The 23927-nt window shown below is 48.8% G+C and overlaps 2 protein-coding genes and 1 pseudogene across 2 annotated transcripts in view; 2 read left to right on the forward strand and 1 right to left on the reverse strand.

Moving 5' to 3' along the window:
• Positions 1-23927, reverse strand: part of LOC149278102 (uncharacterized) — a 250232-nt pseudogene that overhangs the window by 150829 nt on the left and 75476 nt on the right.
• On the forward strand, positions 16217-21149 carry LOC149278108 (zinc finger protein 250-like). Its single transcript, XM_089502296.1, has 4 exons — positions 16217-16229; positions 16975-17109; positions 20379-20449; positions 20922-21149. Exons 2-4 carry the CDS (start codon positions 17082-17084, stop codon positions 21147-21149), a joined length of 327 nt encoding a protein of 108 aa, XP_089358422.1. The 5' UTR covers positions 16217-16229; positions 16975-17081.
• LOC149278109 (uncharacterized) overlaps positions 21988-23927 on the forward strand; it is a 705984-nt gene continuing 704044 nt past the window's right edge. The window contains exon 1 of the mRNA XM_089502305.1: positions 21988-22051. Within this exon, the coding sequence (XP_089358431.1) occupies positions 22030-22051 (22 nt within the window). The 5' untranslated portion in view covers positions 21988-22029. The remainder of the gene's footprint in view (positions 22052-23927) is intronic.

Raw genomic sequence — 23927 nt, forward strand, 5'->3', positions numbered from 1 at the left:
ATCACCTCTTAACCTTCTTTTCTCCAGGCTAAACATCCCCAGCTCCCTCAGTCCTTCCTCACAGGGCTTTATGGTTTCCAGACCCTTCACCATTTTAGCCGCCCTCCTTTGGACACATGGCTCCAGTTTCTCAATGTCCTTTCTGAATTGTGGGCCCAGAACTGGACACAATATTATTCCAGGTGGAGCCTGACCAGAGCAGAATACAGTGGCACTATTACTTCCTTGCATTGCAAAAAAAAAACAAACAAAAAACAAAACCCAAACCCAGCTTCAGGGGAGGACTTTCTCTTCTTTGTGGCTACTCCCAGTCCAGGGAACTTTTTCCCATGAGAGGTTGATTGGCCCCCTTTCTGTGTTTTTAATGCAGTGTGAATCATACAATTTTGCCATACAACTTAAGCACCAAAGATCTGCCTAAACAAAAAAGGTCTTTGGCTATTAGCAGAAAAAGGTAGGTTTGGGTTGTTGTTTTTTGATTTTGTTTTTTGCAAGCAATGCAACACATGGTTGGAAACTCCTGCTTGAAAGTAGCTGGAGAGTTGCTTATTTCTTTTCAAACCTACCTTTTTACACAGTTTCAAAATTATCAATACAGTGTCATAAAAGAGTAAAATGCAACCAAAAGGTAAAGGCTTATTTCCTTTCATTTATATCTTGCTTTGATGTATTTACAGTGGGGGTATTGCTATGTGGTATAATATTCTTCATTCCCCAGGTAATAAAAATTGTCACAATTGAAATATTGTGATACAAATATCCATCCTTTCATTGCACCTTCATGGATAAAGCTAAGTCAACTTTTACATTCTGCTAAGAGATATCCAAACAATTTCCCTATTGAGCGCTCACACATAATGGAAGGACTGGGTGGGGAAAAGCAGCACTCTTAGTATGGAAAGAGTAGCAGCAGCAGCAGCATTTAAAAAGTCCAAAAATGTATTAGCAAAAAACTTCCAAGTTGAGTGGCTGAGAAAGAGAGACGGCATGAAACTACTTGCACAGAAAAAATAAACATTTAGGGCATTTTTAAAAAGCCAAACCGTTTGGGGGTAATGGAAAGAAGGGTGGGGAAGCCCTTTGAGGTTTGGGTTCTTTCGACTGACCAAACTCAAGTAACGCTGTACATAGAGTGAAAACAAATGGCCCGCAAAGTCAAAGCAGTTAACATGGTTTTTCAGGTTGGGGGACATAGCTGTAAGTGCAGTAGTCAACATGTTCACCTCCAATTATTTATTCAGTTTATATCAATGGTTATCTGAGTAGCTGTACTTGTGATAAGTGTCCTAGTAAATTTCATCATTTTCAACTTTGAAAATGGCTTCTTGCCACTCTTACAACCGTTATGAATAAGAATAATGTTCATTCCCAAGAAGTCTGGCTTTAAAAAAGGAAAAAGGCCTTTCATTACATAATACTAAGGAATTAACTAAGAATAGAGAATTGTATGTTAAATAATCATCCAGTATACTCTTATTTCTCAGTCAGCTGGGCTATCATCGCTTCTTCATCCCTTTGTCTCCTCTCCATTTTTATATGGAGAAGTAATGCAGATTAATTAAAATTCTACAAGTTGATAACCACTATTGATACTAATATACATTTCGATTTAGAATACAGTAACTCAGAGGTCCGCTTTTTGGAGTTTAAGAGTTTAAACAACAAGGTGATCATCTTATCACATCAATGTACGGGAAACCTACAGACGAAAATGCAAACTTACTTGAAGTTTGATAGCTGTCATCCCTGACCTATGAAAAGCAACCATCTCCATCATCCTGTGGGCAGTTCCTAAGACTGAGATGGCGCTGTTCTAAGAAGGAACAATCCATGATGGAATCAGATCTATTAAATAAACAGTTATGGGCTAGAGCTTATCCACAGCCTGTTATAGAGAATGGATATCTTAAGCTGCATGCAGGTCTCGCTCAGAGCTTTTGAAGAAACAGGATAGACCCCCCCCCTCCCAGGAATTGCACACATTGTGCGTCGTCATTTCACCATGTAACAAATAGTTTACAACAACCTATAAAGAAACATTGGTATTTGATTGAAAATATTTCAGGATGCAAAGAATAACCCCTGATATCATACAAAAGATCAAGAAATATTAAAGACATGCTGATGAGGATGGCTTTTAGACACCCCCCCCCCCCAATAGAAAACCCAACAGCCCTGTGTTTGGGGCACATATGCCCCCCCTGCCATTATCCCTGTGGCCATTGTGCATACTGTAAATACACAACCACCGTGAAAGGATTTGTAGTCCCAAAATGGTATAAATCGACCCATTCCAGGCCTTGTAAAAGCACTTTTGTAATCTGTGCAATCCAATGTAAATGCAAGAAAATGTATACAAGAAGAACAACGAAATCTATCAAACAAAGAATAGCTGAACTGCTGTTCAATTTGAGAAATAAAGTGCCTTACTTAAAAATTTGGAATAAATGGCTAAAAATAATGTTAATATTGCATCAACCAGATAGACCAGAGCTAAGCTACTTTATGGCCATCTGCATCATTGGCTGATCTTACTTCAAAATACATAAATAAGAACTTAATGTAGTCCCTGCCTAAGACTCAGTGGCCGCTTTGTTGAAAGTGCAGACTTCAGCTCCTAAAATCTCTGGTAATATGTATAGATGTGAGAATATTTGCTTTTTAAGAATGTATGTTTTTAGAGATGGTTTATGTGATGTCCCGGTACCACAACTATACTAAATGTACCTTTATTTCATTCGCTAAGGAAGGCCCTTTTGTAACATGACCGAAATGCTTTGGCCTCTTTAAGATCACAAATTTGTGACTTTGCCTCCTTTACCTCTTCTACCCACAAAGATCACATACATAGACTGTAGACTTAATTGCATTTAGGTTTGTCAGGGAAGTGAGACCAATCAAACCGTTTTAAAAAGAGGGCAGATACTTGGCACTTGGCAAGTCTTGCATCCCCTTCTGAAGACCAATGAACATATGGCTCTGTGTAAGCTAATAGTTAATACTGGGCAGAAGATCTCCCTGCCCCATTCTTCCTCCAAATCCAGAGGAGTGTAAATTAAGAGTTTTTGCAAAAGCTGAAGAGGAATAAGTGGTTAAAAAGCCCTAGACATTTATTATCCTGCATCCACAGCTTCTGGGAAAAGATCAGATGCTGCTCTTTATACCTAAAAACTACACATCTAAATAAGCAACAGCAGTAGGAGTCTGAACCTCTTCCACACCTCCCTCGCCCCAAAATCTAACAAGGCTGGGAATTAAGAGAGTTGGTGCACATGGCTTTGGAAGCTGCACAGATCAAAAACGAGACCATTTTAAAATATCACTTGTCTGCATACTTCATTTTTTTTCTTTTTTAACTCGCTGTTAAACACAAAGAGGATCATTAACTTCTGTGTGTACCTTTATTCTGTACTAATACTAATCCTCTTTATGCTGAGTTAGCAAACAGCAAAACCGTCTTTACCCGATAGAAGAAGCTTCTACTTTTCCTCTTCTGTTTCGGTCCTGCCTCTGAAAAGCTTGATGGAGATTTTTTGGACGTTCCTGAAAGCCCTCCCCTATTCCTCTCTCTTTCAAAGTGGCGCCTGATTGGTTCATTTGAACAGGCTATTAATGATTATAATGTTGACCTATTGGTCGGATCCTCTCTCCCGACTTTAATTCTGCTGTTGTTTAACACACCCTTCTTTCTAGCATGCCCTTCCTCTATCTGTCTTTCCGCTTGGGACATCTACCCCCCGCCCTGTGGCTCTCATGAGATAATAAAGGGTTTCTTATCAGATACCTTGCAGTGTCCCAACTCATATTCTATCCCTCTGGGAAAAGTTGCATTGTCCAAAAAGCAGTGTTTTCTATTTAATTGTTTTATATAAAGAGTTTCTCACCCAATTGCCAGGCACTGATACACACATTGTACAATGTATCTGTTTAAATGTATATACCCGACTGCTTTGTCTTTTAACATGACTTCCAAGCCAGAGTTTTTTTCTGGGCTTGCAAAGTTTGTCTAAAGGGGGTCCTACTCCCCCCTCCCTCTACAACTCCTAGCTTCCCTCCTTTCTAAGCTTTTCACCAATAAACTCCTGTCATTATAACTCTCTGCTTTGCTGTTCTACCCGTAAATTAAAGACTACTGTCTTTTCATCTTCCTGCACTGCAACCAGACAACAAAGCAACACTTATAACCTCCCTGTGCAGCAGATCTCCCTTTGCAGAGCCTCCGCATTCTTATTTTTGCAAAGAAAGACAGAAAATCCCCACCAGCCCTCTCCCCATCATTGCTCTAAACCCTTATCCTCAGACCTCATGCCAATAACTGCCCTGGGACAGTCTTCATACATTCTGCTGGAGTCCCTACCTAGACCCTTTGCAGCAATTGTGGTGTCGGGTTCTGGAGGCAGGGGCCAGAACACATATATCTCCAGGTGGGAGGGGGCAGAATAGTGTTGCAGGGGCACTGCTACTAACTTCGCACATGAAATCGGAGGATGGGTGTATGTGCATAGGCGAGATCAAAAGCATGTGGGCTCTGCATGTTTTCAAAATGCTGGCACAGATATGTTGTGGTGGAAACATGCACCTATGGAAGAAGCGTATGGGTTGAGTGTATAGAAGATCTGCAGTCTATCTCAAAACGAACACTTGTATGAGGAAAAACAACCGTCCTGTAAACAGGAGACAAACATTCCCAAGGAAATGGAAGCGGCCCTTATCTCCCTAGCATTCCTTATTTGGGCTGGAAGATGCTGAACGGTCAGCAGTATTCAGAAGTAAGCCAGGATAGGGGGAAAGCTTTAGTCTGAGTGTGGAAGAAGGCTCCCACCTTGCCTCAAAATGCAAGTTTGTAGAACATGAACAAAATATGGTCCAAAAAGGCAAAGCAGTTTTCCTTTGAATAAAGAAGCATCCAGGGGGTGGGGTGGGCTGGGGCTTGGAAATCTGTTACTGGTGGTCAAAGGATTTTGTATGACCATAGGGAGGGTTCACGCTTCCCCCCAAAATGAATATCTCCATGAAAATGGCTCCTCTATTGGGTGGAAGACCCACACATGGGGCTGCTCTATGCAGAAACAGGCAGTGGGGAGGGAAAGGCCCCTGGGAGCATCAGGGTGAGAGCTGGGGGTCCTGGGAAGGCTCCAATGTATAACACTCCCCCCTGAAAAACAAGTTTGTGACATTGAAAGCATCACCACTCCCTTGGGGAATCTCCTAGAGACACAAAAGCTGTTCCTAGATGAGTATCAAGGAAGTTGGAGGATCAAAGCAATCACTTCACTCCCAAAATCAATATTTACATGAAAAATGGATCCTTTGTTGGTGGAACACACCAGTGGGGCTGCTCTATGCAGAAACAGATCTTGGGGAGGGAAAAGCGAAAGCCCTGGGAGCCTAGGGAGAATGCAGCAGCATTGAGTGCAGGGGCCCAAGGGTGCAGCGCTGTACATCTGACCCTGCAGGGGAGGGAGGGCACTCTCCCAACTCCCTGCCTTTCATTGGTTGGGGGTGGAGGGAAATGGACCAATCAGCGATGCTCAAAAGAGCGCTGTTCTTGAAAACACACCCCTAGCAGAGGAGAAATGGTCTTTCTGCCCCTTCTTCTTAGCCTCCCTGCACTTCAGAGCTCTGAATCTCAGATCCAAACCGGCTGTTGAAGAGTGAAGGACTCTTCCCTCTACCCAGTTCTACCAGCCTGGAAACACTCCAACTTGAAAAAAACAGGTTTGTAACACTGAAAACACCAGCAGTCCAGCACACCCTCAGAGAATCTCCGAGCCACACAAAAGCAGTTCCTAGTGATCAGGGGTCCTGAGATGAGTTCGGAGAGGGGTAACACATACCCCAAAATCTATGCTTTGCGCAATCAAAATGGCCACCACTTGTCACCGTCAAACATTCCTTGCAGCTAATTGGGTAGGGATGGGGTCTATTCCTTGTGGTCAGGTGGAATGAGACAAGTTCAGAGAGGGGTCACCCCCCAATCATCTTTGGCAAAAACCCCAAAATGTCTGATCTTTTGGGGTTCAAAGGAGGTTCCTACGGAACCCCAAATGCTAGCATCCCCTGCTCATATATTCTGAGCCTCGAGAGCGTGGTCCCACTCTGCCAGAACCCATTGGCTGGCGCAGAGGCGAGAGAGATTTGGGCCAATCAGCGTTGTGGGCGGGGAACTCAAAAGCACGCCATTTTTTGAAAAAACACCCCTAGGGGCGGGGAAAGGGGCAGGGATCTGCAGATCGCTGCAGACCTCTGAACCGTTCACTTCGGGAGGCTGAGACGAGTTCGGAGACACCTCACAACCACCCCGAAAACCTTCGTTGGTGCAGAAAAAAATGGCCGTCGCTTCTCAACTTCGAACACACCTTGCCGCTACGCCGTTCATTGAATAGAGACGGGGCCTGTTCCTAGTGGTCAGGCAGGATGAGACGAGTTCACAGAGGGGTCACACGAACCCCCCAAAAGCATGTTTAGTAAAAACCAAAATGGCTGCCCTTTGGGGGTTCAGGAGAGGTTCCTGAGAAACCCCCCCAAAAGTTAGCACCCCCAAATCTAGAACCCCCCAAATTGACACCCCAAGACCTAGAACCCACATATCCAGGGGGCAGGGCAACTGTCACTTTTTGTTTGACAAAAGGGATGTACTATATACTACTTTCTGTGATTCTATGATCTCCCCAAAAAAGAGAGAGAGAGAGGATGGTGGGAAAGGAGAGGCCCTGCTCCAGACTTCCTCTTGGACTGCAGCCCCCAGCATGGCCACCCAGCATGGCTCCAGAAAAAGTGGATGCTGGGTGCTGTATTCCCCTCAGTGCTCCCCCACTGACTCAGGGCGCCTCTCTCTTGGACTGCAGCCCCCAGCATGCCCCACCCAGCATAGCTCCAGGAAAAGTGGATGCTGGGTGCTGTATTCCCCTCAGTGCTCCCCCACTGACTCAGGGCGTTTCTCTCTTGGACTGCAGCCCCCATCATCCTCCATGCAGCAGGGACCCAGAGGGCCAGGGCAGTTAAAGAAGGCTCAGGCCAATGGGGGCTGTGGGGGCCCTGGCCAACGGTGCCCCATACAAATGGGAGGCCTTGCGCCTGGTGGGCAAAGGGGGTCCCTTGGCGTGAGGAATCAGAACAGAAACCCCTGCACCCCCAAAATATGTCCCTGGAGGGTTTTTTGGGGGTCACTGGGTGGCCTAGAGTTGGAAGGGACCCCGGGGGCCACCCAATCCAAAGCCCTTGCTCAGATGCCAGTTCTCTCCAGAGATCTACTCAAGGCTTAGTCCATCATCCACAATACTAGGAAGACCTTCACTGGCTTATTATCCTCCAAGGCAGTATATGTCGTCCTCTGCCAGCGATGCCCCTCCGCCCTCTGCATTGGGGTAACAGCGCCTTCTGCTCTAGAGGATCAGTGGGCACAAATCAGGTATTAGGAATCCAGATACACAAAAAACCAGTTGTGGAACACGTCAGTCTTCCTGGGCATTTTGTCTCAGACCTCAGGACAGCAGTCCTTGAAGAAAAGAACTTCAAGAGAAGATTGGAAAGAGATAGCACAGAAATATGATCTATATCCCCATGGAGGGCAGGTTGCACAGAAGAGACCATGGATTCCTGGCCCACTGCGCATGCTGCAACTCTAGCCCAGCCTCACGATGGCGCTCTTGGGCTGTGACAGAAGAGGCTGCATCTGCAAATGCAGTTTGGCCCCAGTTTAACTGAAGGTAATTTTATAGATACAAACAGCCCTCCGCCTTTGTGGCTTTCATTATTCACAGATTTCCTTTACGGTGTTCTGTCTAGGAATCTCTGGAATTTGACCAGAGAGTCATGCTGGAAAACCCTAGAGGTTCCTAGAGAGGACACTTCTCTAGGCATCTGTAGGCCCTCCGGCACAATTCTGTGGTCAAATTCCCACTGATGCTGACCATTGAATTGTGCCAGAGATCCCAAGAGAGGTGTTTTCTCAGCTTGAGAAACCTAGTAGCTTCTTATTTGTGGGTTTCCCCGCTTTCACAGTGGTCTTCAGCCCCTCGCCCAGCAAATGCAGAGGGCCCAACGTCATTCTTTCAGTGGTTTTGTGTGTGAAACATTTTATGCAGAGTTCTTTGTGAAGATGGAGCAAAGCTGAAGGATTTCAGATGTAGAACGCTAGATTCCTATAATCTCTCTGGCTTTGCTTTGCGAACGAAGATTCAGGAAGGACTCATGATCCCGCACAGTGGTGGCGCAGTGGTTAAATGCCTGTACTGCAGCCATTCACTCGAAACCACAAGGTTGCGAGGTCAAGACCAGCAAAAGGGCCCAAGCTCGACTCAGGCTTGCATCCTTCCGAGGAGGGAGCTAAAATGAGTACCCAGACTGTTGGGGGCAAATTAGCTGACTTGCTAATTAGCTTACTTGCTGTTCACCGCTATGATCTTTGGAATAGCGGTATATAAATAAAACAAATTATTATTATTATTAATTGTACAAACAGCGCGTTGGTGACTAAAAAGGCCAATTCGGGATAAACAGGTCCAGTTGTAGAAAGCACAGCAGAAAGTCTCCTTGGGTGATGTTTCCAGGTTGCGGTACTTTCTGCGTTGTCGTTTCTCTTCGAGGCTCGTTTGGCGTGAGCTTTCGAAGAAGGCTGCAGCGTCATGGATAGTGCGTCTCCATGCCTCCCGATGCAAGGCCAGGGAGGACCATTGTTGGTGATCTATCTGGCCAAGCCTGAGATGTTGTTTCAGGGAGTCCTTGTATCTCTTCTTTGAGGCGCCCCTCTTACGCTCTTGACCCGTGGCGAGTACACCATAGAATACTATTTTGGGGAGGTGATGGTCCTTCATCCTAGAAACGTGTCCTGCCCAGCGCAGCTGTGTCCTCAATAGCATGGCCTCAATGCTGGGGATCCCTGCTTGCTCGAGGACAGCAACATTTGTCACATAGTCAGTCCAGTGTATATTTAGAATTGTGCGTAAACAGCGCTGATTAAAGCGTTCAAGGAGTCGTAGGTGTTGGCGATAGGTGACCCATGTTTCAGACCCATAGAGGAGAATAGACAGTACAATGGCTCTATACACACTGATTTTTGTGCTTCGCCTCAAGTGTTTCTTACTCCAGACTCTTTTGTGAAGCCTTCCAAATGCGCTATATGCCTTTGCCAGTCTGTGATCGATCTCTTTATCAATCTTGGTGTCTGAGGAGATGATGCTTCCCAGGTAGGTGAACTGCTGGGCGGACTTAAGCACAGATGTGCCTACGGTGATGTGGGGATGGTAGTGTTCTTCCTGTGGTGCCGGCTGGTAGAGAACTTCCATTTTCTTCAGACTGACTTCCATCCCAAAGAGCTCTGCAGCTGTAGTAAAACAAGATGTTAGGCGCTGCAGAGCTGCTTCCGTATGGGCAACAAGGGCAGCATCGTCAGCAAAAAGCAGCTCACGGACTAGATGGTTTAGAGTCTTAGTGCGGGCCCTTAGGCAGCTTAAGTTAAACAGGCTACCATCAGTACGGTAGCGTATATAAATGCCGTCTTCTTCTTTGAGATCTGCCATAGCCCTTTGCAGCATCATGCTGAAGAAGATTGTAAACAGAGTTGGAGCAAGAACACAACCTTGTTTTACACCATTAGTTATTAGAAAGGGCTCCGAGAGAGCATCGCCATATCTGGCTTGACCTCGCTGGCCTTCATGTAGCAGGATGATCATTTGGAGGAATTTGGGGGGGCATCCTAGTCGTTCCAGGATCTGCCACAGACCTTTTCTACTCACAGTGTCGAAGGCTTTGGTGAGGTCGACAAATGTTACATAGAGTCCTTTGTTCTGCTCTCTACATTTCTCTTGCAGTTGTCTAAGGGCAAATACCATGTCTGTGGTGCTCCTATTAGCTCTGAAGCCACATTGGCTTTTGGGAAGAAGTTCTTCTGCAATGGCAGGAACTAATCTGTTCAGCAGTATCCTTGCGAGGATTTTTCCAGCAATGGAGAGCAGTGTTATACCTCGGTAGTTCGAGCAATCCAATTTTGCTCCTTGTTTCTTGTACAGAGTGATGATGATGACTGCATCTCGGAGATCTGATGGCAGTTCGTCTTTTTCCCAGCAACTCACAAGGAGTTTGTGGAGTTTAGCATGGAGTGCATGACCTCCATGTTTCCAAGCTTCAAGTGGAATTCCATCAATCCCAGCAGTCTTGCCATTTTTCATCTGCTGTATGGCCTTAACGGTTTCTTCCAAAGTGGGAGCTATGTCCAATTCTTTCTTCATTGGTTGTTGTGTCATCTGTTGAATAGCTGAGTCTTGGACTACTCGGTTGGCACTAAAGAGGCTTTGGAAATGTTCAGCCCACCGGTTCAGAATGGAAGCTTTATCTGTGATTAGCGTTTGACCATCTGAACTGTATAGGGAACTTTTGGGTCTGATATGTAGGTCCAAACACTGCTTTAAGAGCTTCGTAAAATCCTCTGGAATCACCCAGATCTGCACAACGTTGTGTCTTTTCTGCTAAGTTGATCCACCACTTGTTCTGAATGTCTCTGAGTTTGTGTTGGAGTTGACTACATGCGAGGCAAAAGGCTGCTTTTCTTACATGGCAGGATGGCTGGATGAGGTATCCCTGGTGAGCAATTCTCTTCTTTGCCAACAGCTCCTGGATCTCTTGGTTGTTTTCATCAAACCAGTCTTGGTTTTTCTTGAGGGAGAACCCCAAGGATTCTTCCGCAGACGGCAGGATGCTGTTTTTGATATGTTGCCAAAGCGCTGTAGGAGAAGAGTCTATAGGGTGGTCTTCAAGTTTTGTTTGCAGATTTGCCTGGAAGTTGTCTCTCATGGCAGCTTGTTGAAGATTGTTGACTAGGAGTCTCCTCTTTAGGATGCCACCCCTCTTAGGTTTGAACTTAAAATGAAGATTTAGTTTGCATCTTACGAGGCGATGATCTGTTTGACATTCTGCACTGGGCATCACTCGGGTATGATGGACATCGCGAATATTTCTCTGGCGCACTAGGATGTAGTCAATGAGGTGCCAGTGTTTGGATCTGGGGTGCATCCAGGTTGTCTTCAGGCTGTCTTTCTGCTGAAAGATGGTGTTTGTAATAGTCAGCTGCTGTTCTGCACAAAATTCTAGCAGGAGGCGTCCGTTATCGTTACAGTTTCCAACACCATGCTTGCCTAAAACACCTTTCCAGGCTTTGAAGTTCTTTCCTACTCTGGCATTGAAGTCACCAAGGATAATGATTTTGTCTTCTGCAGGGACTTTTTGTATAAGGTGGCATAGGTCTGAGTAGAATTTGTCTTTCTCCACAGGGTCAGCTTGCATATACAGAACAGAACAACATGTGGGAGGCGTAAGGAGATAATGAGATCAGAGTGTCTTGTTGGCAGGGTTTCGAGTTTGGAGGCGATGGAGTTTTTGATCATGAAACCTACACCTGAAAGATGTTTTTCAGTTTTGGGTTTGCCAGACCAATAGAGTGTGTAGCCGGCACCGTGTTCTTTAAGGCTGCCTTCCTCATTGAGACGAACTTCACTAAGGGCAGCGATGTCGATGTTAAGTCGTGACAATTCATGGGCTATTAGAGCAGAACGGCGCTCAGGACGTCCACTGTCTGCAGAATCTTGCATGGTTCTGATGTTCCAGCATGCGAGCGTTAATCTGTTTGCACCTTTGGAGGCTGGTGTGTGCCGTTGTCTCTTTGTCTTTGTTTGACCGCATCAGAAGATGCCCATTGGCCGCGGCTAGCCAACCGGGTTGTTGGGGATGAGCTTTCTTTAGGCCACCTTTTCTAGGCCCCTCTCCATATGGAGCAAGCAGTGCTCTCCTTTAAAAAGGCTGCTTGGTCATTCAGGATGCTGCCGAACAAGACTATCATCCCCAGTCAGTCTCAAGCGACCAAAGTCCTGAACTGCCTGCATGCAGGGTTGGGTCTGCGGCTTCCAGTGCATCTTTACACCTGCTGTTTCGTCCCTTGCCTATCGCTACAGGGCTTTTTCAGAGATTGGATGTGTCCTTCGATCCTGTGCAATGGATTTTTCTGGTGGAGCGCAGCGTGCACAGAACTGGCCTCACCCTTTAAACCAGAGGTTCGTCTGCTGAGGCCTTGACAAGCATGGACAGTGGCAGCGAGGTCCTCGGGTCGTAGGTTTGATTAGAGTTTCCTTTTCTGAGATGGTTGACCTTACAGGGTTATACGAGCACCATCTGCCCGGGTTTGGGATCAGAGTTTTCCTTCTCCTAGGATGGTTGCCATAAGGCTAGAGAGCCCATCCTGCCCTTTGGCGCTCTTGGTCAGACCCTTCGGTTGTGACCTGTCTGGCATGGGAGGCCCCATAGGTGGCTATTATACCACCACCAGCATAGCTCACAGCTTCATTAGGGTACGCAAGCCTCTCCCCCACGACAAGCGGGCGTCAATGGAGAGGAGATTCCTATAATAACATTACAGTAATAATCAAGTTTATGTATATCCCGCCTCTCCCTTTGGATCGAGGCAGGTTACAAAACAGACAAATATCAATAAAATCCCATAATTTAAATAATCCTCTATCCCTGCCTCCCTTAAAACAGAATTAAACAAATCAAGAACACTATAAAAAAAACTTCAAATCAGACAAACTAGCAAGACCATCAAAACCCTCCGACACTTGTTTTTATGGCCCTAAATTTTGCCGGATTTGATAGTGACCTCCTTAAGAAATATACTGATAAGCCCTGAGATTTTGGTATGTCTTTCTGTCTACTACACAACTCTAGCAGTTTAACCCCACTTTTTCTGCCATGTTGGGAATGCTGGCATTTGTAGTTCGACATGCTTTCCAACCGACAAATCCTTGCATTCCAATGGAGATACACAGTAGAGCCCTGATAGCCGTTAAAGTGGGACCGAAATGCTGTTAAATGAGCTGAAAGAGGCCAATATAAACCAGAGCCGGCCCTGCCAAGAAAGCAACCAAAGGGTCTCTTTTATCTGCCTCTCCTCCGGCCGCCTGAGTGGGAAGGGGATGATGGGGATTATAGTCCAAATAAGTAGCTTTCCCCAGGTGGAATAATGTAGAACATTTGGGTGATATAGAGAGAAGAAAGCAATTAATAAACTGAACTGAAATGAGGAGATGCTTGCACTTTGGCCTTCCCCAGTTGCTTAAGATGGAAAGCTTACTGTAGTATAAAACTCATGTAAGATTTATTGGGGATATCTGTATATCTGATTACAATGGTCCCTCCGCATTTGCTGGAGATAACATTGAAGGACCCCCGCGAATGTGGGAAAGCCACAGAACAAAAAAAGCACCATCTTTTTTTACCTCTCTAGGAATCTCCCAAGTCCTCCAGTGCAACTCTGTGGTCAACCCCTGCCAGAAACTGACCATAGAAACATGCTGGAGGACCTACAGATGCCTAGAGAAGCGTTCTCTCTAGGAACATCTGGGTCCTCCAGGACAACTCTATGGTCAACTAGGCTATCATAGCGGCTTACAAATTGTTAATTAGACATTTCCCTGCCCTTGGGCTTACAATCTAAAGAGACAAGACCCAAAAGGAGAAGGGAATGGCAGTGGGGAAGGGGGAAAGTCCAGCAGATCTTCTCTCCCTTGGAGGCATGGACCAAGGCAGATGGACTGGGAAGAGGGCCCTTCTTCTTACTCTGATTCGGCCCGATGGAGCTGGCCTGCCCTTCTATCTCTGGATGATGGCAGATGGAGGGAGGGCCTGCTTCATTCAGGCCAGGACTGATGGAGCTGGGTCGTGATTAAAAAAAGCCATTCTAGGCCTGGTTCTTCCACAACTGAAGGAGCAAGGGTGCCTGAAGCAAGCTTGTTTTCTGCTGCTGGAACAATGGATGCAAGCGCCAGGAAAAGAGATCCACCTAAACTTTAGGAGGAACCTCCTGACAGTAAGAGCTCTTTGACAGTGGAACACACTCCCTCAATGGAGTCCCCTTCCTTGGAGGCTGTTTCCAAACAGAGTCTGGATGGCTATCTGTCAATGGGGATGCTTTGATGGAGATTTCCTGCATGGCAGAAGAAAGGGTTGGGTTGGACCAACTCTACAGTTCTATGCCTTTGTGGGAGCGGCATAAGAAGATTTCTCCACATTTATGGTTGTTTACTTTAGGAAAATGTAGAGGAGACGTGACAGAGATATATAAAACTGTGCATGAAGTGGTCACAGGAGAGAGGCAGAATCCTTTCTCTCTCTTTCTCTCCTTCCCCCTCCACTGCAAAATACTACAGTGCGCCCTTGGATTACGCAGGGGATCCGTTCTGGACCCCCTCCTCCCATAAGGCAAATACTGTGCATGCTCAAGTCTCATTCAGGTTAATGGGGCTCATGCATGCGGTGGCGTGTGTGCGCCATGGGTGCACAGCCCATTCATCCAAATGGGATGCGTCACCCCACATGCTCCCACTCAGCTTTGCACATAAGCTCAAAGCCGCATATAGCACGTCCACGTATAAGGCGGCTGCACTGTATTTATTTTACTTGAGGTCCCTTCCAGTTCTATGATTCTATGATTTCTGCCCTGTCTTTATCCACCAAAGGTGGGATTCAGCCCTCTGGGTTCACCCAAAACAAATGGCTGGGGATCCAGGAGAGTTGAGAGGAGTTCCTTTCCCCGGTGGACCTGACTCCCTGGCCCAAGATGGCTGCCCCTTGGCTGGCCTTGAGGAAGGGGCAGCATTGGCCATTGTTCCGGGTCCTGTTCTGTGGTGCAGCATCCTCCCTATGAGATCCCTTCAAGTACTTAAACATTAGCTTAGAAGTAATAGTGCCACTCCATTGTGCTTTGGTCAGGCCTCACCTGGAACAACAAAAACATTCCAAAAGGATGTTGAGAAACTGGAGCCATGTGTCCAAAGGAGGGCCACCAAAATGGAAACCATGAAGCCCTCTGAGGAGAGACTTAGGGAGCTGGGGATGTTTGGCCTGGAGAAGAGAAGGCTAAGAGGTGATATGAGAGCCCTGTTTATATATTGGAAGTCATATTGTGGAGGGAGCAAGCTTGTTTTCTGCTGCTCCAGACACAATAGAGCAATGGGTTCAAACTACATGACGAGAGATTCCAGCTTAACATTAGCAGAAACTTCCTGAGAACACACTCCTTCCTTGGAGATTGTGATGGAGTCTCCTTCCTTGGAGGTCTTTAAACAGAGGCTGGATGGCCATCAGTCAATAGGGGTACTTTGATGGAGAGTTCCTGCATGGAGGAAGGGGTTGGACTGGATCAGGGCCCTTCTTGGGGTCTCTTCCTACTCTAGGCTTCTATGATTCTACGACTATCATGTCCTCTCTTAACCTTCTCTTCTCCAGGTTAAACATACACAGCAATCCCCTCAGTCTCTCCTCATAGGACTTCATGGTTTCCAGACCCTTCCCCATTTTGGCCGCTCTCCTCCGGAAGACTCTCTGTAGAATAGTCCCTGGCATTGATGTCAGGCTGAGCGGGAGGTAATACTTTGGGTCCTCTTTTGTTCCCCTTTTTGAAGATGGGGACAACATTTGCCCTCCTCATCTGCTGGGATTTCTCCAGGAGTCCTCAGAGGTTATTGCCAATGGCTCTGGGATTCCTTCTGCCCGTTCTTTCCATCTCCCTCCTCCATGAATTCGCATCCTGGGAACATCCAGCCCCAGCCATTGTCCGCTCCCATTCCTTGTGCAGGACCTGGACTGGCTGAGGGAGCGCAAGGCAGACTGCTGTACACACAACACACAACGCACACGAGGCACACATCTTCATGGTGTCCCCACCCGGCCTCATGGCAGGAAGAAGACACAAGCGCATATCTTTCCTCTGCTGGGACTTAATTCATTGAATCATTGACAAGAAAATCGAAAGGGAACATCTTCAATAACAGTTTATTTTTTATACATTGCAATTTCTAAATTTGAAATCTCTTCATTTTTGAAGCCATTCTGAGGCCTCTCCTTTCTGCTCCCTCTGAGCTCCATTCCCTCTCCTTCAAGGGCCTCAAAGGGAAGGAGGCCAAGTAAGGCCCGCTTCTGCCGTCCTCTATGCTTTCCTATCTCTGTGGGCCTTTGGAGGCCCCTCCTCTTCCTCCTTCCTATGCGTCTCCTGCTCTACCATACAGTCCTCCGACGCTCCTCCTCCTCCTCCTCCTCCTCTCTATGGTCGGGAGGCCCCAGGCAGCCATTTTGGGACCAGGCGGAAATGCCTTTAGCCCCGCCCCTTCCTCTCTAGGGAGGGTCTCCTTGGCAAGTGGGCGGGGCGCTTCCGGTGGGTGGCGCAGGGAGGGCGAGGAGAGAGAGTGAGTGAGTGGGGCTTCTTTGGGGCCCTTCCTCCTCTCCTGAAACCCCCTTTGGGCCTTTGAGCTGGGGATGATGGGAGATGCCACTCCCCAGAAAGAGCTGGGAGATCTGGAGGTCCTTGTCCCCAGAAGAAGGAGGAGGAGGAGGAGGGGGCCCTGCTCCAGGCTCCCTCTGGGACTGCAGACCCCAGAATCCCCTGGGCAACATGGCTCCAGGCAGGGGATGCTGGGAGTGGCATTCCCCCGGAAGGCATTCCCACATTCAGGGCAGTTCTCTCTCAGGCTGCAGCCCCAGGATTCCTGCAGCTTCCTCCTGTGGGATGCTGGGATTTGTAGTTCTAGCTCTAGGGCCGTAGTTCAGGGGACTTTGCGAGGATGGAGGGCTGCCAAGGGGTCCAGTTGTGCCCCATTCGGAGGAGGCGGGAAGGTCCCTTTGGGCCCCTCTTGGCTCTCCCTGGTCAATGGAGGGGGGAGGGGCAATGGGGCTGGAGGGGGTCTATGGGGGTCCTGGCCAATGGGGCCCCACGCGAAGGGAACGCTTTGGACCCAGGAGAGGAACCCTTGCACCCCCAAATAGATCCAGAATGATGGGGGTCAGAAGGGGCTCAGGCAGAAGGGTCCCTCTGGGGTCCAGGAGGAAGGAGGGGGGTCTCTTTCCAGCCCCCTTTGAGGGTCCCATCATTGCTCTCCAGGGATGGGACTTTTGGGGAACCAGGGCCTGACCTGCCTTCTTCCTCCCCAAAAGGAAACCACTCCAGACAGACGGAGAGAGAAAGAGAGAAGGAGAAGCTGCGCCTTCGGACGTTAGATGAAGGCAGAGACCCTTCAGAAGAAGCTCTGCTCCGGAGGGAGATGGAGGAGCATCAGCAGCTGCAGAAAGGTAACTCCCAAGAGAGAGAGAGAGAGAAAGAGAGGGACCCCCAGGACCCCCTCATCTCTGCCCCATGGCCTTCTCCCTCTGCCTCCCCTCAGTCCCAGGCTGGCCTTAGACAAAGGGAACTGACCCTCAAGAGAGAGAAAGAAAGAACGAGGGGGACCCCCAGGACCCCCTCATCTCTGCCCCATGGCCTTCTCCCTCTGCCCCCCCTCAGTCCCAGGTTGGCCTTAGAGAAAGGGAACTGACCCCAAGAGAGAGAAAGAAAGAACGAGGGGGACCCCCAGGACCCCCTCATCTCTGCCCCATGGCCTTCTCCCTCTGCCCCCCCTCAGTCCCAGGTTGGCCTTAGAGAAAGGGAACTGATCTCAAGAGAGAGAGAAAGAGGGGGACCCCCAGGACCCCCTCATCTCTGCCCCATGGCCTTCTCCCTCTGTCCCCTCTCAGACCCAGGTTGGCCTTAGAGAAAGGGAACTGACCCTCAAGAGAGAGAAAGAAAGAACGAGGGGGACCCCCAGGACCCCCTCATCTCTGCCCCATGGCCTTCTCCCTCTGCCCCCCCTCAGTCCCAGGTTGGCCTTAGAGAAAGGGAACTGACCTCAAGAGAGAGAGAAAGAGGGGGACCCCCAGGACCCCCTCATCTCTGCCCCATGGCCTTCTCCCTCTGTCCCCTCTCAGACCCAGGTTGGCCTTAGAGAAAGGGAACTGACCCTCAAGAGAGAGAAAGAAAGAACGAGGGGGACCCCCAGGACCCCCTCATCTCTGCCCCATGGCCTTCTCCCTCTGCCCCCCCTCAGTCCCAGGTTGGCCTTAGAGAAAGGGAACTGACCCTCAAGAGAGAGAAAGAAAGAACGAGGGGGACCCCCAGGAACCCCTCATCTCTGCCCCATGGCCTTCTCCCTCTGCCCCCCCCTCACTCCCAGGTTGGCTTTAGAGAAAGGGAACTGACCCTCAAGAGAGAGAAAGAAAGAAAGAAAGAGGAGGACCCCCAGGACCCCCTCATCTCTGCCCCATGGCCTTCTCCCTCTGCCCCCCCTCAGTCCCAGGTTGGCCTTAGAGAAAGGGAACTGACCCTCAAGAGAGAGAAAGAAAGAAAGAGGAGAACCCCCAGGACCCCCTCATCTCTGCCCCGTAGCCTTCTCTTGGCCTCTTTCAATCCTCGGCTGGCCATACAGGTTGAGTCCCCCTTGTGACCCCAAATGATCCGGACCAGATGTTGGAGTCTTTAATTCTACCTGATAAGACCCCATGGAGATGGAGAAGCCACGTCTGAACATGAAATTCATTTGCCTTCCAGATAGGCATACATCTCAAATGGAGCCTGGAGGCCATTTTATACACACTATTCTTAATCCTTCTGTGCAAGGAACAAAGTGTGTCTACACTGAGAGATCAGCAAAGAAAGCTGTCCCTGAATCTCAAAGGAGCCATTTTGGATTTTGGAGCCTTTGGGGGTTTGGAATTCCGAATCAGGGAGACTCAGCCTGCAGAGAAGGCCAGCAGCATCCTTTCTGGCTGCCTCTTGAAGAGGACTAGGGTTTAGGTCCTTCCAGTCCCAGAGGCCCCTCTCTGCCGCCCGCCGTAGCATAGAAAGGGTACTGTCTTAAAGGTAGGCTTGAATTGTTCTTTTAGAGACCTGGAGGCTTATGTGCCAAACCTTTGGAGGGGAGCCTTGGAGAGACAGGCGGAAGGTTGGAGAAGGGCAGGTCAAGGCTCCTATTGAGGAGGGAGAAAGCTTGTTTTCTGATGCTCCAGAGACTAGGAAATACGGAGCAATGGATGCAAGCTGCAAGAAAAGAGTTTCTGCCTCAACTATAGGAGGAACTTCCTGAGAATAAGAGCTCTTTGACAGTGGAAGGCATTCCCTTCGGAGATTGTGGTGGAGGCTCCTTCTTCGGAGGCTGTTTCTAAGCCGAGGCCGGATGGCCATCTGTCAATGGGGATGCAGTGATGGAGAGTTCCTGCATGGCAGAAGAAGGGGGCTGGACTGGATGGTCCCTCTTCCAATTCTACGATTCTAAGCCCTGGAGGGAGCGGCTTGAAGAGATTTCTCCACATTTATGGTTGTTTAGCGTAGGGAAATCTAGAAGAGACGTGACAGAGATATATAAAACTTGCGTGAAATGGTCAGAGGAGAAAGGCAGAACTCTCTGTCTCTCTCTCCTTCCCCTTCCACCCAAAATACGATTTATTTTACTGGGGGTCTCTTCCAGTTCTATGATTCTATGATTTCTGTCCTGTCTCTCTCCCCCAAAAGTGGGATTCAGCCCTCTGGGTTCAGCCAAAAGCAATGGCTGGGGATCCAGGAGAGTGAAGAGGAGTCCTTTCCCCAGTGGACCTGGCTCCCTGGCCCAAGATGTCTGCCCCTTGGCTGGCTTTGAGGAAGGGGCAGCATTGGCTCCTGGTCAGGGGGGTCAGGGGTCCCCTGCAGGGCCAGAGGCAGTGGGGCTCCTTCTGGGTCGGTGGCTGGAAGATGGAGGATGTAGTAGTTGCCCTCAGGTGGAAGAGGCTGCCTGGGAGGAGGATGGCCTCTCCTTCCTTGGAGGACTTTGGCTTCATAGAATAACAGAATTGTAAAGTTGGAAGAGACCCCAAGAAAGGCCCTGATCCAGTCCAACCCCCTTCTTCTGCCATGCAGGAACTCTCCATCAAAGCATCCTCATTGACAGATGGCTGTCCAGCCTCTGTTTAAAGACCTACAAGGAAAGAGACTCCATCAGACACTATTGATGAGGCCTAGAATCGCATTGGCCTTTTTAGCTGCTGCATCACACTGTTGACTCAAGTTCAACTTCTGGTCTACTTGGACTCCTTGATCCCTTTCACACATAGAAGTCTCCTTAAGCCAGGTGTCCCCCATCCTATATTTATGCATTTTGTTTTCCTCCCTGGAGAATCGGTTGCAGTCTTGGAGGGCGGAGGAGCCTCTTTCTCTAGAGGTTTTGGGACAGAGGCTGTGGATGACCATCTGTCAAGGAAGTGCTTGGACTGTGTCTTCATTTCCATATCAGAAGGGCTTGCCCTGGAGGCCCTTGGGTCTCCTTCCAAACCTAGGCTTCTATCGTCGTTGCTTTTCTCAAGCACCCGCTTGGCATCTCTCCTTGGGTTACATTCCTTAAGAGTCGCCTTGTGCTGAAGGGGAGGATCAGGGCCTGGGATACCAGTTCCAGACAGACCTCCAACTTGGGTTCCGAAGGGAGGGAGCCCCAGCCTTCCTCTGTCTCCTGAGAGAACCAAGGTGGGCTTAGACGGCAGGAACCTCTCTCCTCTTCCAGATATCGGCAAAGGCATGGCAGCCCAGCAGAAACTGGAGGCCCAGGCGACAGAGAGCAGCCTCAGGAAGGAGGTCAGTCCCCTCGTTTTCTCTGTTCGTCCCTTCCTTCTCCTTCCCCATCCCTTTCCCTTTTTGTTCCCCTTCTCCTTTCCCCTTCCCTTCTCCACCGCTTTTTCATTTTCTGTTTATTTATTCATTTGTTCATTGAAGTGTTTCCATCTCACTCTGATGGGGAACGTCTGCGTTCAGGTCAAGGCTGCAGGAGATGCATTGCGTATGCTGTGGCACATTGGGCATGGATGGACATCTGCCATGCGTTGTGCATTCAGTCGCCCATCAGTTGCCTCCCTTCCACTGGACTATTATTATTATTATTATTATTAACCATTATTTATATAGCGCTGTAAATTTACACAGCGCTGTACATACAAATGACTATGCTGCCATTCCCTAGAAGGGTTGCGTAGCATCATCCGGACACAGCCCCAGATGCCTCGATTTGTGCGAGATCAGCCTCATGCTGTCCTTTCCTCCTCTTTTCCAGCCTGGGGTCTCCTTTGAGGAGGTGGCCGTGGTTTTCACCAAGGGGGAGTGGGACCTCCTGGATCCAGGCCAGCGGACTCTCTACAAGGAGGTCATGCTGGAGACTTATGGGAACGTGGTCTCTCTGGGTAAGGATGCCTTGCGTCTTCAGGTGATGGACTCCTCTTTCCGGGACATTGTCCACTCTGTCGTCCAGTCACCAGTGAGGCAACTGTTGTCATTGATATAGGAAAGAGTCACAAGCCAAAAAGACTCTAAATGCCAACTGTGCGTTGGGAAGGAGGTCTGGCAAACATGGGAGCCTCCTCAGCCCATTGAATGCTCTACCATAAAAGCACCTTTGCTTTAAGGAAAGCACAAGGAAACCCATGTCCCTGCATGTGCCTTCTCTTTGCCAAATCTGAATCTGCCTGATGCCAGTTTCCAGAAACAGACTTCCATTCTGGGTGGGGATGGGATGCCACTCCTCTTCTTGATCAGAGATCGGAGCCTAAGGCCTTAGACTTTCCCTCCCTGCCTCCCTGGTGGCTTCTCCCAAAGACGCTTGTGCATTGCTTCATTTGTCTGACTCCTTCATTTCCCACCCGCTGGTTCCCTAGGGTTTGGGAGGGAAGGGCAGGGCCACATCCGGTCTTCCTCCTCTGGGTCTTCTGCACTCGCATCCCACAGAGAACCAGGCCAAGCCATGGGGCTGCTGGCCAAGATGGCTCCCACTCCCATTCCATGTATATAGAGCCTGGGCTGGCAATGGGCAACAAGTGGAAGGCAGGTCACCCCACAAACACACACACAAACACACATGCGTCTCCCCAAGACCCAGCTTCTGCCTCCTGGGATGGCCGAAGGACAGGGCTAGTCCTGAAAGACCTTTTCCGTTCCTTCTCAGGAGATATAGCAAGAGACACTCCTCTAATCTTAGGGTTTTCTTGGTGGAGAGGAAGAAATCAGGGAGCAGAGAGGCAAAGCCTGAGTATGAGGGAGCTCCCTTGGAAGGCCTAAGGACTTTGACAGTCCTAACTGTCCTCTCTCTGTTTTCTTTGGCAGCATATTCCAAACCAGATCTCATCTCCCGTCTGGAAGGAGGAGGAGACCCCTTTGACCAGGGCTCCATGGAAGGAGAAGCACCTGCAGGTACTAGATGTTGGTCAAGAGATGTCCTCTCTGGGGATTAAGGGGCAGTGGGCTTGGAGAAGGTCTCCGCTTGTGCTGAATTGTATTGAGAAGAGTCCAATCCATTTGTGAATTAGGAATGATCCTGGTGGGCTGACCATACCTGGGGGCTTCAGGCCCAGCTGCAAATAAAGAGGAAACAAGGTCTGCCTGCTGAAAGATGCTCAACAGTTTCGTGTTTGCTAAAAAGCCCAATGCCTTCCTCATGTGCTAAAAACACATATAAATACAATTAAGATGTAATAGACCACACTCATCAATCAGTGATACAAAAATATTCATATAGTTCTAAACCAGGGGTTTCCAACCTGGGGGTCATGGCCCCTTTGGGGGTCGCTCGACCCTTTCTTGGGTGTCGCCAGGTTGGGATTCCCCTCCTTCCCTTTTCCCCACGGGTGCTGGTGGACACCCCGAGGAGAAGGGGCCGGGGCCACTTCATCCTCTTCCCTTCTCCCCGCAGGTGCCTCCGAAGGCACCTGCAAGGAGAAGGGGCCGGGGCCGCCTCACTGCTTCTCCCCGTGGGTGCCTCCGAAGGCACCCGCAAGGGGAAGGGGAAGGGGCCAGGGCCGCCTCGCTGCTTCTCCCCGTGGGTGCCTCCGATTTTAAAAGATCTTCACTGTCTCCCAATCTGCTTCTGGGCGCAATACAAGGTGTTGGTTATCACCTTTAAAGCCCTACATGGCTTGGGCCCGAGTTACTTTCAGGAACGCATCTCCCTATACAACCCGCCCCGCACTCTTAGAACAACAGGGAAGAATCTGTTGGAATCAACAACAACCAAATTTGTCTCAATTTCCCAAAGAGCTTTTACTAAAGCTGCTCCAAGAGCGTGGAATAGTCTCCTGGAGGAGATCCATCTGGCTACCTCCCTGGAAACTTTCAGGAAGGCAGTTAAGACGGAGCTCTTCTGGCGAGCGTATCCAGCCAACCTTATGTAAGACAGATCCTGCTCCTTGAGTAGGATGAATATATCCTTGTCCCACTGTCACTTGTGAGGTTTTACAGTGGGCCCTTGGTATACACGGGGGATCCGTGTCGGACCCCCCACGTTTGCCAAAATCCGCTCAGGTCCCATTGTCCCCAATGGCGGAGTGGGTGCACACGCGCCGCCATTGGGGACAAAATCCCCTCTCCTCCCCTCTTTCCTTCTCTCCCTCCCTCCCTCCCTCCCACCTACCTATCTACCCTCCCTCCCCCTTCCCCTCCCTGCTTACCTGCTCCGTCGCCGTGCCGCCTCCTTCTCTGCCACCGCGGGAAAGGCCGGGTGCTGCTCATGGAGGCCAAAACGCTTCCAAGCTGCATTCGGCTCTTTTTCGGTAGCGGCGGCGAGGAGGACGAAGCTAGGTGGGTGGGTTGGTGGGTGAGAGGGAGGGAGGGAGGGAGAGAGGGAGAGAGGGAGGGAAAGAGGGGACAAAATTCCCGGATTTGCCATGCGCGTATGCTCAAATCTGCGCATGGCAAATCTGCTTATAAGGAGGTCTGACTGTACTTTTAATTGTGAATTTTAGGTATTTTATTGACTTGTAATTCACTTTGTATGATACTTTATCTTAGGTTGTGATCCCGCCTCGCTCCATCCGGGAGAGGCGGGAAAATACAAATAAAATGTATTATTATTATGTTATATAAATTTTTAATTAAGATTCAGTACATTACAAAGAGTGTACTACATCTAGTTTAGCAAAGATTGGTGTAAAGAAAATAGAATAGGAAAAGAAAAATAGATATTAACAAATCAGATCTTGCGATATTACCATTTGTGTAAAGGTAGTAATTCTAATCTAACAGTTCATAGTTGTTTCCTATCATGAGTAAGTAAACGCCTTTAACAAACTAT

The sequence above is a fragment of the Sceloporus occidentalis genome, unplaced genomic scaffold (assembly GCF_023333645.1).
Source record: "Sceloporus occidentalis isolate IW3139 unplaced genomic scaffold, rSceOcc1.0.p SCAF_201, whole genome shotgun sequence".
Lineage (NCBI taxonomy): Eukaryota > Metazoa > Chordata > Lepidosauria > Squamata > Phrynosomatidae > Sceloporus > Sceloporus occidentalis.

What these genes read in the sequence shown, in the direction of transcription:
- LOC149278108 (XM_089502296.1), top strand. Translation starts at nt 17,082, where the DNA reads ATGGAGGAGCATCAGCAGCTGCAGAAAG. An exon ending in GCATCAGCAGCTGCAGAAAG is followed by an intron (nt 17,110 to 20,378) that starts GTAACTCCCAAG and finishes CTCCTCTTCCAG; the next exon opens with ATATCGGCAAAGGCATGGCA. An exon ending in AGAGCAGCCTCAGGAAGGAG is followed by an intron (nt 20,450 to 20,921) that starts GTCAGTCCCCTC and finishes CCTCTTTTCCAG; the next exon opens with CCTGGGGTCTCCTTTGAGGA.